At 38.9% G+C, this 15,997-nt stretch overlaps 1 protein-coding gene across 50 annotated transcripts in view; it reads right to left on the bottom strand.

Moving 5' to 3' along the window:
- The window catches only part of LOC119435128 (ankyrin-3), a 402,712-nt gene that overhangs the window by 132,148 nt on the left and 254,567 nt on the right, over positions 1-15,997 (bottom strand). For all 50 annotated transcript variants that reach the window (XR_007468364.1, XM_049672381.1, XM_049672376.1 and 47 more), the window contains 2 exons: positions 10,872-11,076; positions 3,067-3,163 (listed from right to left, as the gene is read on the bottom strand). Coding sequence is in view for 49 of the 50 variants with exons in the window: in XM_049672381.1 (XP_049528338.1) it covers positions 3,067-3,163; positions 10,872-11,076 (302 nt within the window). In the remaining variant the exon portion in view is untranslated. The remainder of the gene's footprint in view (positions 1-3,066; positions 3,164-10,871; positions 11,077-15,997) is intronic.

Here is a 15,997-nt window from a genome sequence, read left to right as displayed (position 1 = left end):
CGCACACACACAAAAAGTGTCAAATACTTTTTATGCAGTTGCCACTTTGTTTTCTGCATTTATAGTGAAACTTCTTTCATTTCTACGTACTCCTGAGCCATTCCATTGAAAGTATTCCATTAACGAATTCACCACGCATAAATACTTAGCCTTAGTAAAGTACCTCAGGCTTACAGTGAAGCCCATCCATTAACAACATCCATGCAGATTGCAAGGCGCTATGCTCAGTTACACAAAATTTGCACAGTTACCCTGTGGAAATAAAATCCTTATCCTTTAAAGATTTAATCAGATTCATAATGAAGCATCCTAAGCTAATGCGGGCAGACAAGTATTGCGGGGAGGCTGATGCAGAAGGCGACTACTATTCTCGATCGCACGTGCCTCAGCCTTTTCTTAATTGCATGAGATCTAATGGCCGGAAAGCGTACCATACGATTGCAGTCTACAGCAGAGAACGGCGGCGCATTTGGTTTATTGCCTATTAAAAACATGCAGTACACTTCCAATGGCACCGCGTACGCGCTTTTCAACAGATAGTTGAAGATGCTTATCACAATAGGGTTTACGGCAATAGCTGTGAAGGCGGCGTGCGACAAACCGGGAAGAGATTTGCTGGTACCGAAATAAGAAACTGAGCGCGCGCTGGCATTTTCACATAAGACGGGCGGGCAAGTATTGCGGCGAAGCTACCGCAGCAGGCAGCTAGTGTTGATTACACGCACCTCGCTCATTTTCTTGATGCGATCTAGCGGGTGGAAAACGTATACGATCGCAGTATGGCGATTTACTTAAAGCTGGTGCCAAAAGAGCATGTTTTCCGGGAGCGTATGAACCGGTAAAAAATAAGAGTAACTCAAATGGTTGATTTGTTTGTGTTCTCGATCGTAAATGATGGCGCCGGGAAATCGTACGTAACGGGATCATATCAACGCAGCTCTACTGTATTGCACATCCTGCTCTTCAACGCTATTGTTGTATCCAATACAAAAAATAGCAAGATTTTCGAGAAGCATTCTAGCAAGGATACAACAAGAGACAGCGATGTGACTATGCAGATATTAGGAGCGAGTGCATTTGGTATTCGAACACAAACAGAATGACACCTTATTCATAACAATATGCAGGTACAGAGAACCAACAAATAATAGTTTTTAAATATAACTAAAGGCGGATATGACCTTGCGTTACACCATCAGTGAACTTGCCCAGTTTATCCACCGTAGTGGCCAGAGCACAAGGACTGCAGAGACCCAGGTCAGAGCTCCCCCAACCCCCTCAGTGTATACACCCCTCCTCTTCCCACTTCTTGTTTGCATTGCAGTGAACGACAAAAATGGATACAAATAAGAAAAAAGTTTAGATAACTTGGGTGGCAGGCTGACGCACAACCTTGACCTCGCCAGGCTCCTAGCATCGAAGCACATGCAGGCTTGCAGCTGCGTGCCAATCACTGTCTTAGCTCTCTGTTAAATTTACTTTACCTGACCCTTTTCAGTTGACAACGAATTTGGGAAAACAAATTCACCGTACTTCTCTTATGTTTTTTTCAGTTCAAACTGAAAATGTTGAACTCCTTATATAAACACAGCATGTAAATTCCACCTCCTCCTGTGTTTACAGAATGCTTAAAAGGCAGCCTGTCTTAGAGCAATAAAACAATGAAACTTGTTGCCAGACTGTGATGGCAAGAGTAAGTATCAGTGATTTTATGGAGAGTAAAACGTTTATTTAAAGTAAATAATAAGGTGACCCCTGTGGTGCTTCCATCGAAGTGTCTAGGTTGTCAATTGTTTTACTCTTCAGCAGATATAACAACAATAGATTGATTTTTCATGCAGTTTCTATTATTAATGTCTCAGTCTGACTTATTTTGATGTAATTATATATGCATTTCTTGTTTTCCTGTTAATGGAGCTCTACAATGTTTAACCTGTACTTTTATGGTGTATATTATGTACTTTCTTCACTTACCTGTGTCCCTGTACAACAGTCAATAAGGAAGTGTTTGATATGTTGTTGTTTTCTTTTTTTTTTTTCTCCACTGAGTGTTACAAGCTACTTATCCCCCCCCCCCCCCCCCTGCTTTCTGTTTAGCTCCACTCCTGTAATAGCCCATTACTGTGCTGAATGTACTGATGAATGAAATGAATGAAATAAATGACATGAACATACATTGGCTAGTTTAACACTTCATTGTGCTAATTCAAAGTTATAGGATTCTGGAAATTAGGTTTTATGATTTGCAATAGTCACTCATTTAAATAACTTTTGCTGAGGTACAAAAAATATCAACTTAATTGTGGCAGAATATAAAGCTAACTTAGGTAACACAGTAGCATCCTTTCTTCCTGCATTACTTTATGAGAAATAAAGGTTGCTTGAGGTTATAAAAGACAAGGTCCTTTTTATGCTCTTGTTGTGTTTATAGTAAACTTATTCACATTTCCAAGAGGATATTAGCTGGAGGAACTCACTGCAGTTCTGCAAAGCAGCATACTCTGCCATTATAAAAACCACTTATACAACGTTTTGACCAGACTGATACAATGCAATCACACTCTTAAAAATACACCCACCACAGTTCTACTTATTGTACAGGAAATAGAATTGATTTGCTCTGCAACTCTTACAAGCACGAGAGAAGGGCACTGAAAAAATATAAAAATTACTAGTGCATATAACGACCCAAAAAAGAGTTGCAGACATGCCTTTGGTAAAAGACAGAATGCCTACCATGTTGCAAACATTAGTACTACTTATGTGCAATGTATAAGTGCCCTAAGAAGTTTTTGGAATACAGATGCCACAAAAAGAAGCTGAATTCTTTTACTACTTCATGATCCATTTGTACATGTGTGTAACCTACACAACACACTTCTGAATTTTAAACTGTGCCCCCAGATCACAGAAAACATTTTTTTTTCAGCTGACATGTTTAGGAAACTCGCAAACCTCCTTGCACCTCAAAGGAATTTTTCTTTTTGCACCATGATGCTTCATATCGCTGAACCATTTGATTATTTGTACAAAAGCCTGTAAATTGTAAGTAGCAAGAAAGCTGACCTGGCTGAGACTGTTGTCGTAAATGAGACACAGTCGTTGACAAAGGTAAGTGGTGTTGACCCAGTCACATCTTCCCACTGAGCCTTGTTTGTACCTCCTGAAAATTGGATGTCAGCCAAGAAACAGAGCATCAGCACATACAAAGAATGCATACTGGCTGGTAAATAGCAAGCACAAAATGATTGTATTTTATCTGCAATCTATGAAATAACCAAAAAAAGCCCAACTGAACACCTGTCACACTGGCACATACAGAACATTATGACCCACATCAAAAGGTCCTTTTCACACCCATAACGCTACACTGAAACCAGGCTCCGACTTTCATACAAGAAAAAAAAGAGCAAGAAGAAAAACACACATCATAGTAAAAGTGACGCTTCAAAGACAAAAAATTAAGCACTTAGTTTGCATTTTCCCATTACTACATGGACCACATGGGCAATGTTAAGGCATTAGGTGCATAGGGCCTTATGTTTACCAATGTCATCGTTCTCCGAGTCAGTGCCAGATGCACATCATAATGATGTTAAACGCTACAATTGTAGTTGCAGAGGCTGGCAGCCAGTTAGTCTTGACTAAAATGGCACTGTCTGCTGTCTCAAAGCACAAGCAATGTCATCAAAAAGTATTAAAAACGCATATTTGACACTGAATAAATTTATTTGGTACGTCAAAGGTGTTGCTTTTCATGTAATTAAAACTGCGTAGAATGCGAAGCCACAGCAATGAAGGTCAAATGGTACCCATAGCATTTCAGATATTAAAGAGAAAATCCGATAATGTTCACCATGTGTGCTAATTCATCACAGAGTTTTTACAAGCCAAACATAAATAAAATTCTTCAGCAGCAAGCTCACGTTGCAAAGCATCACTGGTGTGCCATTAAACAGCCTTTTGCAAAGGCAGTCATGATGTAAAAACACAATGACCAGTCCAAAGCATCCCAAGAAATGTATGCAATGCGGCAGACTGGCTAGGCTAAAGTTGCCTGTAGGCAAGCTGCCGCACGTACAAGCCCATCCCGAGAGCACCTATGGTAAGGGTACCTATTTGCTGAAGCAGAAGCGTTAAGTTCTTACTTTTTGTTACATATCTGTTAAGTTATGCAAGTATGCTACTTGACACAAACATTGTGAACAAGGGTAAGCATTCTATGCTACACCTGATGCAATTAAACTTAACAGGGCATGAATGGTGTTCAGAGTTAGGTAATTAAGCACAAAATGTCACTAAATTTGCCCATGTGGTACACATACAAAGCACAGTGCTGCCGCTCACTGTGTGAAGAATAAAGAAATGCCTATGGCTCTGCATAACACACCAAAAGTGCTAAATCTGATACAAAAAGCAGTAACTTATACTCGCGTCTATACTTTTCACAGGTTTGTAAATAGTAAAAGAATTTTGAATATTTACAGTTGAACCTCGATATAAAAAACCTTGATTTAACAAAACTAACACTCTAGATTAATTTCTTAATTCTATTATGTTTATTACGCTATAGAACACATTAGCTTTCTTGAATGAGCAGATGTAATTTCTCACTAAATATTTCCTCAAACGAAGTTCCTCAGACAACAATTTTTTTAGTTGCAAGGCATACTGCATGTTTTGTTTCTAAATAAAAGTAATTCCTCACTGCTATTCCAAATTAATGAAATGTACATCGCATGTGCTAATGGGACCAAGCATGAAAAAGCTTAATTTTATATGGTTCAGGGATGCACATGTGAAAGAACAGAACACTGTCATGGTCACACATACTGGTGCCGAATTCAATTCTTAATTGGACACTGTGTGCCCAGGCTTCATGAAAATCCAGTGTTTTTATGGATCCTTGCATTGCACAAACTTTTGAAATGACATTATATGTCAGCAACTTCTATTACATGAAGAAAAACCAAAATCTGAAATAAGATTAATTTCATTCACATATTTTTAGGGAGGGATAAATGTCACCAAAACATAGCAACAATACACGCACACATGCATGCACACACACATTTTACTCCTCTTATCTAAGCAATTTGTATATGCCCTTGGTGTACACTTCAGTGAACTGACAATGACAGCCAACTCTAGTCGTGTTAGTCTGCCTGCCTTTTAGAGTTGCTGGTCATAGCAATAAACCTAAAGTGATTTCAATATTCTTATCTAAGCAATTTGTATATGCCCTTGGTATACACTTCAGTGAACTGACAATGACAGCCAACTCTAGTCGTGTTAGTCTGCCTGCCTTTTAGAGTTGCTGGTCACATAAATAAACCTAATGTGACTTCAATATGCTGATAGAGGATGATAAGGCCAGTTTTTCAAGTTGTAGTGTTTCATTACGAGCACTAGAGGACACCCAAAATGATCTCAAATTTTCATGGCATTGTACTTGCTGTACAGCTTTATGTTACTGTAGAACTATACTGCAGTGATTCTTGCGATTCCCCTTCCCAGGCTCAGCTATAAGCACCTGAAAATATTACTGTTATATCAAGGTTAAACTGTATTGCAGGCCACAGAATAGAATGGAATAAAGCAAAGTTTCATAATTTAAAGTTTTAATAATGTTAACTAAGTTCTATTCATTCCTACATGAACTTTCGTCACTCTGAGGCACCATCTACTGCATCATGTACATATATGCATATTATGAGGATATTGAAAACATTTACAGGCCCTCCATCCCCCCCCCCCCCCCCTTGCACTGTGTGCAAGAGCTTAAACACAACAGAAATAAGTATATGAAAGATGCAGTCCATAAATGCTGTCAATGACGTTCAAATTAAGTATCTCATGCTCTTTCACCCCACATTCTTTTAATCTAGGCTCTAGTCTGATAAGCAGTGCTCTTGCATTTTTTTAAACTGCTCACAATTACATGAACAGAACTACAATAATACATAAGCCTTAATACTCTTAATACCAATTCCACAGACCAAATTTTGGACATACTTAGATTGCAAGCAGAAACCTTGCACAAGATCATTTTTGCAATGCAGATGCACACGTACCTTGGTGTGTTCACTGATTGTTTTAAGCACATTTTCACCAACCAAAAAAAAAAAAAAAAAATCAAATTCTGCGTTTTCATTTGGCTACTGCTGCACTTTGTGCAAGTTCTACCCAATTCATACACAATGACAATAGCGCAAAACTGCAAAATTTGTGTCCCCTAAGTCCATAAAAATACGGAGGTTCAACTGTAACCAGTTTACCAGCTGCTGTGTCTATAGCTGCTGTAGACTTACAAATGAGGGTTTCAATTACACAGATATCAGGGTGTGTGAAAACTAAAGTTTCGTTATATGCTCCCAACTTGACATTTTTAGAGTATATTAACGGTGCTGGCAGCTTCTCAATTTGTTTTTGTTTCCAGTGATCACAACCACCAGCCATCAGCTAGCACTGTGTTATCACGACACTGATTTAATGATGCTAACGCTTGCCAGTTTCTACTGCACACAAGAATAAAAATACAGAATGTAACACACCACAAAATCTTGTTCAACTTGAACCACATATAAAGTCCCAAGGAAACAGTGAGCCAAATAACCATGTGCCTACCACACTTAATGTAACAAGCAAAGGTAGCTTTTGATTTGATTAGGTTCAATAAGTATGCAAAGATATGCTGAAAGATACTGATGTCTATCAGTATAGCAATACCAATTATCATTTCATACAAATTCTGCATTGTTTGATAGACTGGCTCAATAATTCCACTATGTAGAGAGCAAACCATTGACTTTCCTATTCTAAAATCCTTCAAAATAAAAATTTGATGCCAGACTTTATTAGGTACTTTCAAAGCACAAATTGAGCACTTAAAAAAAAAATGTTAGCTTACCACCAAAATAAAAAAAAGCAATGTTGTGCTTTTTGTGCAGGCAGTGTTTGCAGTAAACATGCATGAAAAACACACTGTGCACAATCTGTAAAGCCACTTGCATGCTAGAATGTAGGCTCTACGGATAAAAAAAAAAAAAGACACAACAAAGAGGGTGGACACATGCACACAATTCTATAGAGCAGTGTGCAGAATGTGAGGTGCTTTAGTTGATGACTTCTTCCCAGCTGACACCAAGTGCAGCCCTACAAAGCTGACCAAACACAGTGCCATAGACCAAAGCAAACAGCAGTTAAGATATCTCTAAAGCTACACAAATTAGAGCTCCAAATGCAAACACTATTGCTTGTCTTACCACTGCAGCCATTCAGTAATAAATGATGAACTAAAATTGACTCTGGCTGCTCGGGTACATTTCTGAGTAAAAAAAAATATGCTTCGAGTCTGAGTAAAATACCATACAAAGAAAACATGGTACATTGAGCTGAGTGCCTCTGCACAAGAAATTGTGTCATGCAACAATGAACTAAAATAAAAAGTTTAACCTTCAGTTTAGCTAGCCATGTTTTTCAACAATGTCCCAAAATCCAAATGAGACGCAACTGGTCACAAAGTCTCTTACTGACCTAAAAGACTGCTTATCTCAAGATGAAAACAAAAAAGTAGAAACATTAACTGCACACATAACCTTCTTTATGTACTATCCATTACATCAGAACTGACACGTGAAAAACGGAATCACAAAAAGGAAAAGAAAATGACTTTTCTGTCATAGCTTTTGTAGCCAATTCAACCAAAACTCTTGCAAAAACATTCCCCATTTGCACAGGCAAGACTGGTTTGGACAAGTGATCAAAACAAACTTTTTTTTAAGTATACTGTACATATAAAGTATACTCGTGTATGCAGCCTAAACTTCTCAGTATGCTTCGTGACATTTAACAGTATTTATCATTAACCATTTTATTATCACTTCACATAGCAATAAATTAATAGGAGGTCCCCAATTACCCAATGGCTCTTAAGACAATGTGCAAATATTCCACAAGGTAGCAGTACTATGGAGCCAGCAAGAATTTAAGCGTAGGCCTGAAATGAAGGTAAAGTTGTTTTGGAGCTTGTTTTATCAAATCGTACAGACATTAATCTGCTGGAGTTATAGAGACATTTAAATGCTTACACAGGTTCATTGAAAAAACTAGCACTTGCCCAGACTGTCAGTGGGTCTGCTTTAGCATCATTAGAGGTAATTAGCAGAAAACTTTATGAGCATGCATTTTATGCATGCAGCTTTTTTTTTTTTTTGCCCCCAGGTTCTTAGTAGTAAGCTATATAATTACTCATAGCAGCTTGTCTGTGAAGTCAAGATGAGGAAGAAGGATAAAGAAAAACTTTCAAGCTAAAAATGTAACACGAAAACAAAGAAGAATGTCGTTAAAATTTCTAACTTGATAAGACCTGCAGTAAAAGCAACATAAAAGGAAAGAATGAAAGCTATCAACCCATGCAAGAAAAGAAATATGGGAGAAACAATACCAGAACACGAGCATGTTGAATGGAAGGAAACCCGATGACAAGCTCACAGAAAAATGTTCAGGTGGTCTCGAGACAAGCAAGAAATAAACTGAAGGAAGACTTTAGAATAAAGTGTAAGAAGAGAAAGCCAAATGTAGAGACCTGCTTCGAGCCTGTACTCCCCAGTCAATTGGCCATGCCTTCGACTGGCTGCTCAAGAGAAACAGAAGGGTGAGGAGGAGAGGAGATACAGTTAGAGGTCGAGGCTTGAATCCAAGTTGAAAGTGGAGAAAGGGAAGCCCAGCTACTACTGGCCAGCCTCCCTGTGACCATAAGCGCAACGACCATCCAAAGTGAGGTGCATGTGAAAAATTCTCATGCAGCTTCGTTTTGCAGGTTATACATCCCTGTGCCAGCAGCATATATGCCCAGGCAGCACAAGCAAAATAACACACAAAGCACAGCAACAGCCACAGTTATGTTTCTAAACAAAGAAAAAAAAGTACCAATATTTATTCAGTTGAATTGATCCATTCCAAAAAGTTACGCTTGAATATGTCTTCTCACGGACTGTCTGAATATACCATTCATTGCCACAGTAAGCAGGCACAGAATTTTAGTGGTGCTAAGTTTTTTAATAAATGTTTGGTCAGTAAAAAAAGTATTATGTTCAAATTGAGCAAAACCTAGCTAAACTAAAAAATATATGCGTTAAGGAGGCACAGTTGTAGCAGAAAATTCTTCTCCATACATACACAGGCATATAGCACAATTATTAGCATGTCTGGGCAAACTAAAATTTATGCCCCAAAATAAAACACAAATCCATAAAAGATTTATACTAATGACTTGACTGTACAGTGAATACAGTAAGTACAGTGAGTAAAGTACAGTAAACTTGACTGTACAGTGACTAGCACATTAGTAATTTCCTAATGGAGGACCTGAAGAAGGCACCAGTGCATGTGGCACCTAAGCCACTTCAGTCTATGAACTTTCTGATAGAATTCCAAGGTTATCCAGAAGTACCGCAAGAAAATAATTGAAAGCAAGAGGTGGGCACTGATAATGTTGATAGCAGAAATGCACTACACTCAAACACACTGTGAGCACAAGTGCCTGTGTGACAAAGCCCATAATTTTAAGCCTAAGGTGCATAGGGGGATGCAAAATGAAAAAGATGTTGTACCTGTTACACTATTTTTGAGTTACGTCAAGCATTACTAGGATAGATGCCAAGTGTTGAAAAATATGAGCTTGAGCTCAGCCTCTATCCAGCATGTTCCAAGTTTACAGGGTTAAGAAAAATTGTTAGGAGCCATCCAAAACTGACAATAAAGATTATATTCACTACCATTAGCCTCTCAATTTAAGTCTTCTTCTTCTTTCTGGGGTTTTACGTGCCAAAACCAGTTCCGATTATGAGGCACGCCGTAGTGGAGGGCTCCAGATTATTTTGACCACCTGGGGTTCTTTAACGTGCACTACAACGCAAGCACACGGGAGTTTTTCCATTTCGCCTCCATCAAAATGCGGCCACTGCGGCCGGGATTCGATCCCGCTACCTCGTGTTCAGCAGCGCAATGCCTTAGCTGACTGAGCCACCCCGGCGGGTCTCTCAATTTAAGTCAACATTACTGCACTTATATAGAACATTTAAACAAGAAAGAATACTTATTGGAACTGTTAAATTAAAAAGCCTAACACAGCACAGTCTCTAAAGCAAGAGAGGCTAAGAGCACAAAGTTGCTTATGAGCAGCTTGCATATGTGTGTATATAAGTGAATGCATGGCAAACAGGTGCACTGCAAACAATGCAACTAAGTTGGTCAAACTATCTCAAAAATATTTACTCAAATCATCAACAATATACAGTAACATGCATGGAGAAATACCAGAAAAGCCAGAGTGATCAGAATGTAATGAAATTTGCCCTTGAAGTAACAAAATTACGAATTAATTTGAGTTAAATGAAGAGCATGAAGAAAATATTGAAACCAGCCAACTTGTACAATGTGCGTACATGCTGCAGACATGCAAGTGGTTAGGTGTGAGCACATCTTTGGTTTACCTGGACTATATGTTTCTCACAAAATATGTATAATATGGTGCCCTTCATGGTATAAAATGTAACAAAGGAATTAATAATTAAAGAGTAGCCAGTACAAGTCACTTACCATTAAAAATATTAGAAGACACAAGAAAGAAATTATTAAGCTTACTGACTAGGTAATATGTTTTATCTTGGGCACGCATTAACAGTTCTTCAATCCAAAATGCAAAACCGCAGATGTGCTCGAAGGCCATAATCAACTATGACATAAGAAATGGCATATAAAGTGACCCACTGCACTTCGATTGAGTGCAGCAAAAGGAAAGTAACCCTTTCCTGACAACTGTCAGGAAGCTGGAGAAACAGTTCAAGCTTTTTTCAGGCAGGAGTTACCTGTTATGCTGCACAGTAGGCGCAGAGTGGGAGCATCACCAGCATATTGGTTGATCATGCCTTTCGTTGCCGCCTGTGGCACAGGGATGGTCAAAGTTATTGGCTTGTGGAACTTGCGGCGCCGGGGCTCCACAGTTACTATAGGGCTCACTGCCACACGATGGCCCAAAAGCTTGGTCACCAGATCTGCAGGAATTGGCTGGGCCTGAAAAATAAAGCACACACAAGAAACTTTATCCAGTGCACAAACCTACACTGGTGTCACAACATGTAAAGAAACTATTTTGCTTAAAGTGTACACAAACCTACACTGGTGTCACAACGTGTAAAGAAATTATTTTTCTTCAAGTACAGATGCCACCAAAAGGTAAAAGAAAAACCACTATAATTTATAAACAAGTGAACCTTTCACGCTTTTCCTGTGCAACACAAGAATCCATTGCTGATGATGATAAGAACGAGTAAAGTATATTTGGGGTGGCAAATACAGCAGCATTCAATGAACAATTAGATTTTGTTGCAGCATTATCATCCTTTTTTTTTTTCTTGATGCCATGCACAGCCCAAGGCAAATAAGTCCAACACAAAACATTTGAAAATGCCCTTATTAAGAACCACAGCATGCTTTGCTTTAGCAGGACCCCTGATGCTGCTAATATTTTTGGTGAACCTCAGTGAAAAATTTCAAGCATCTGACCACCTCCACAATTTGACACCACACTCTCGTGGACAGCATTCACATAAAATGTTCAAAACAAACACCCACGCATAGCTAAACAGGCACGAAGTGGAGGCCCTTTGCCCATAACTGGATAAAGCAATACAGACTGTTGCCTTTGAGAAATAACTAAAGTCTAAACATGCATACTACAGAATTGGTGAAGTTACAAGCATGAAAGCTTTCAATTTTCATTATTTAGAGAAACAACAATCAAGACATAACCAAAACTAGATTGTTGTGTACCAGTCGCAAATATAAATGACACATGAAGAACAAACATCCTACAAAACAGTATGCATTGTTTGCAAGCAGCCTGGACAGCCACGTGCTCTAAATTCTGGAAATCTATATACCTGCGCATAGATCACAACTCTTTCTATCACATCTAACAAGATGTAATAGCGCAACTGCACAGAAGCAACAAAATATAGCAAAAGCAGGAGGATGGAAGAAGTATGTTTTGTGTCCATTATACAAGTCATGTCCAATGTACACATTTTAGGTTTGTAAACATCTTAATTCAGTTGTTACAGGTGCTGCATGGACATCAATTCTGGCCCAGCCAAAAGTGCCCCTGGCAGTGAAGCTGCACTTAACAGAAAAGATACTCCATCAGTCACTATGAGTAGGAATGCACAGTCTACAGCAGCAGAGCCAATTTTCTTAACATCTCATGGATGTTCCATTATCAAATACAAATAAACTGCTCATGTTGCAACACCACTTGTTTCATCTGATAGAATCCATATTGCCTACTATGTGAATAGCACATGCAAGTGCAATGGCAACAACAGTGGAGAGCAGATCTCTACAGCAGTAATCAGTTGTACATAACAGGGAAATTTGTGAAATTAGATGTTCGTGAGTCGTGCCAATTATTCCATGCTTTTAAAGTGGCAATGGCAAGCAGTCTTCAGCTTTAAAGGGATGCTAATGAGCAAAATTAAATCAATTTATACATTATAATTTATAGCTGTTCTTTCAAAATGCTAAACCTTTTTTTTTTTTCTCAAGAAAATGAAGGCCAGATTAACATTTCTTTAATTTCACACCTGAACCTCCACACCAGTATGTCATTGTGATGATGCAGATTGCGAAGTATTTTTTTGCACTGAGTCATTGCAGTGCAGGAAAAGTTCTCAAACAGCAATGCAGTTTCCTTATTATTATCATTAAGTACAGTTTACGAATTGTTGCCAGGGGCATGCACATCATTAAACGTGGGTTCTGTATCTCTAAAGTGGTGGCGCCACTATTATTCTTCCACATTTGTCATTTCCTGGCTTATGGAAGCACTGTTCCTGATGAGAAGTGACATTTTTAATTCAGTATGCTAGTCCATTAATTTAATCTGACTAAAAAGTTGCCTTTAGCATTCCTTTAAACTTAAGCTTGCTATGTATGTCTTGTGCTTTAGTTCCATGGAAGCACTTGGTGTGATTTGTCACCAGAGCTGCACCTTTCTGTTTTAAGTTCATATTCGGCAGGCAATAATGCAATTTTTCTGCTTCCCTTGTACCAGGTAGGTTGTGTCGCACATTATAGCCCAATTTGCTCATGCAGCCTACATTAATATAGTGCAGTGGACACATAATTCTATTAGTTTTTAACAAGATCAATCAAGTATGCCCCATCAACATTATGAATTTTCACCAGGCGTGATTTCTTAACATTTTATTTATAGTTATTACAGATGTTGTGGACTTTGAACCCGGGAACACAATTCTTGCCAAGAATCTTGTAGAAAAAAAAAGAAAGAAAAGAACGTGGCACCTACAGCCACTGACAGCCATTTTCAGGAATGACATGACACCTCGACATTTAGCACTGGTAGATATATAACTATTCAGCCCCTTATTACAATGTTTGTTCCGAATAAAAAAAAAAAGAAAAGTGAAATATACATTTCTTGTTATTTCATTCGACAAGAATAAGCTTAAATGAAAAATTTACAAATATGGCACATTGTACATTTAAGACTAAATATGTGTCAAAAGCTAGCATATTTCCGAAATGATGTCCTTTCCAGAATTTCCCTTGTTTAAAAAAAATTAAGCTTGGTCATACTCAATTTAGAGTTTGAAAGATCAAAGCGAACACTTTAAAAGAAAAGAGGGAGAAAGCCATATCTTGCTGTCATGCAGTCTTGCTGGCTCAAGGAACTACCAGTTTCGTCTTGTTTGACATGAGAATGACAGCCACTATTGGAACCCAATCAGGAAAAATGCACTTGCTATTACATGTAGCTCCCTTTTATATCATAATTAAGGTTCTGCGCTTTCAGATTAATCCAATAAAATCTGAAAACACTTGCCAGTAAAAGAAAAGACTGCATTTCAGATTTATCCGAAAAGCTCTCAATTTCAATTGTAATCATGTGACATCGCCTCTAAGACATGGGGCATTAGCATTGTGCTTGAGTAGGATGGGCTCCATATGGTGGAAAACAAATTCACACAGGCAGACTACACGTAGGCGCTTACGACTCCTCACAGGACCTGCTCATCAAGCTGAGGTTCCAAAAGAAAAATTCAAATGAACTGCTCTTTATAATTAAGAAACTTCATGCTGAATCTACTCTTTTGCATAACATGTACTGCATCCTTGAAGTGCACCTATAGGCAATGCTATGTCCATGAAATGATGCCTCTACAACAACCTCTGGCACAGGCATTGACTGCATGCTTGACATCTGACAGCTTCCGAAAATACTACGTTACTGTTGCAGAAAGTGGAGCCATACCATGCAGTGAAACACTGCTCATGACTTGCAGTACACCAAAGAGTCCTTCAGGTACCGCTCCGAGATCATCAACACAATGATGAAGGCGGAACTGCCAGCAGTATTCAACATGTATAAGCAGTCTTTTCCTGCTGTTTTACCACTATCCTACCTTGCTGGCGAAGGATTTCTCAAAGTATCAAGCATATTCTGTGGAAGAAATCATTGGGCCCCTTGTTTTCTGAAGGATGTGTGCACAAAGATTGACCCATGCTTTTGATAACTCCACTGAATCTACTGGCTTTTCCTATATCCAGTGCGAGCACTGAAAGGGCGTTCTTAATGTTCATTTTGTAAATCCAAAAGATGACGCTGCAGCCACCAATTCAAAGATTGGTAAATGTGAATGTATCAATCAAGGCTGTTTTTGGGGTATGGTGAAATTTAAACAGCAAATAAAGCTAAGGTGCCGTAAATGTAAGCTAAGGTGCCTCCTAAGGTGCCGTAAATGAAAGCTCTGATAAACTGATTTTTTGTGGCAAAAATAAACTCTGCAATGCACCCTTAAATTTTGTTCGAAATAAGCTCCGAAATGCAGAACCTTAATAATAAACAAAATAACAACAAACAAAAAGGTGTAGGTTTTTTTTATGTGCTCAATGCCCACAACAACCTCCCCCCCCCCCCCCCCCATTCAGGTTTTCATTTTTTCATGGAGGAGGGGGGGGGGGGGGAATTGATTTTCAGCTTGTGCCTAGCTTTGTGCCCATTAAAATCCATTAGATTACAATGAAATTTTAGGCACTCTTTGCTGTCCATGGGGTGCATTTAACTATTTGTGTTAAACCTATTTCCAAGAGATTTTAAGAGAGCACTATACAGAAATACTAAGTTAAGCTAGATTGGTAGGTTACCATTCTGGAATTGCAAATACGTTTGTACACAAATACGTTTGTATGTTGTCCTTGGTGTCATTGTTTGTTGGCTTCTTCTGATATGATTAATAAAAATTGGGCCTCTCGATTCCCTTTCCTCTCGTTTGTATTTTAATTTGAGCCATGAGCCATGGTGATGCATAAAAAAAAACAAAAAAACTAACCAACCCTTCCCCTACCGAAAAATGGGAGTAAGCGAAGCTTGTCCTGGGTGCACCTAAACTAACCATGATGTGATGGCTGCGACGAAAAGAACGACGTCACTAATGGTATGCCCACAGTCCGCCGTTGTTGCTTGCCTTCGACGTCTCGAGTTTGCTCGGTGGCATGGTTAGCAGCATTCGCCCGCCATTGCCGCTTGTGATTCTTCGAAATTGAATTGCTTCAAAATTAAATTTGTCCATTACATAAGACAATGAATGGCTCATACCCCCATAAACGCGGCCTCCCCATTACGACGACAGAAGAGAAGTGAAATTCTACACTGGAATGATTAGCAGCAAAGCAGCCAGCTGTGGAAGCAGACGACGATGACGGATGTGGGAGCAGTGGCAAGAGCACATGCCAAGCACGAGCACGAGCGCAAATCGAGGGGCGCCAGCAAGCCAGCTACGAAAGACGACGACGCTCGAGCCAATGCTGATGATGATAGTTTTTGCGTACACAGACGCCACCAAAATCTGCACCTTATAACAAGTTTCATTTGAAAATGCAACAGCAAAAGACAGGAGGACAACTCCACTTTAAA

This window comes from Dermacentor silvarum, chromosome 1 (genome assembly GCF_013339745.2).
Source record: "Dermacentor silvarum isolate Dsil-2018 chromosome 1, BIME_Dsil_1.4, whole genome shotgun sequence".
In the NCBI taxonomy this organism is placed as follows: domain Eukaryota; kingdom Metazoa; phylum Arthropoda; class Arachnida; order Ixodida; family Ixodidae; genus Dermacentor; species Dermacentor silvarum.
Note: the sequence above shows the minus strand (reverse complement) of the source record. Positions and strands in the feature narration are given on the sequence as shown.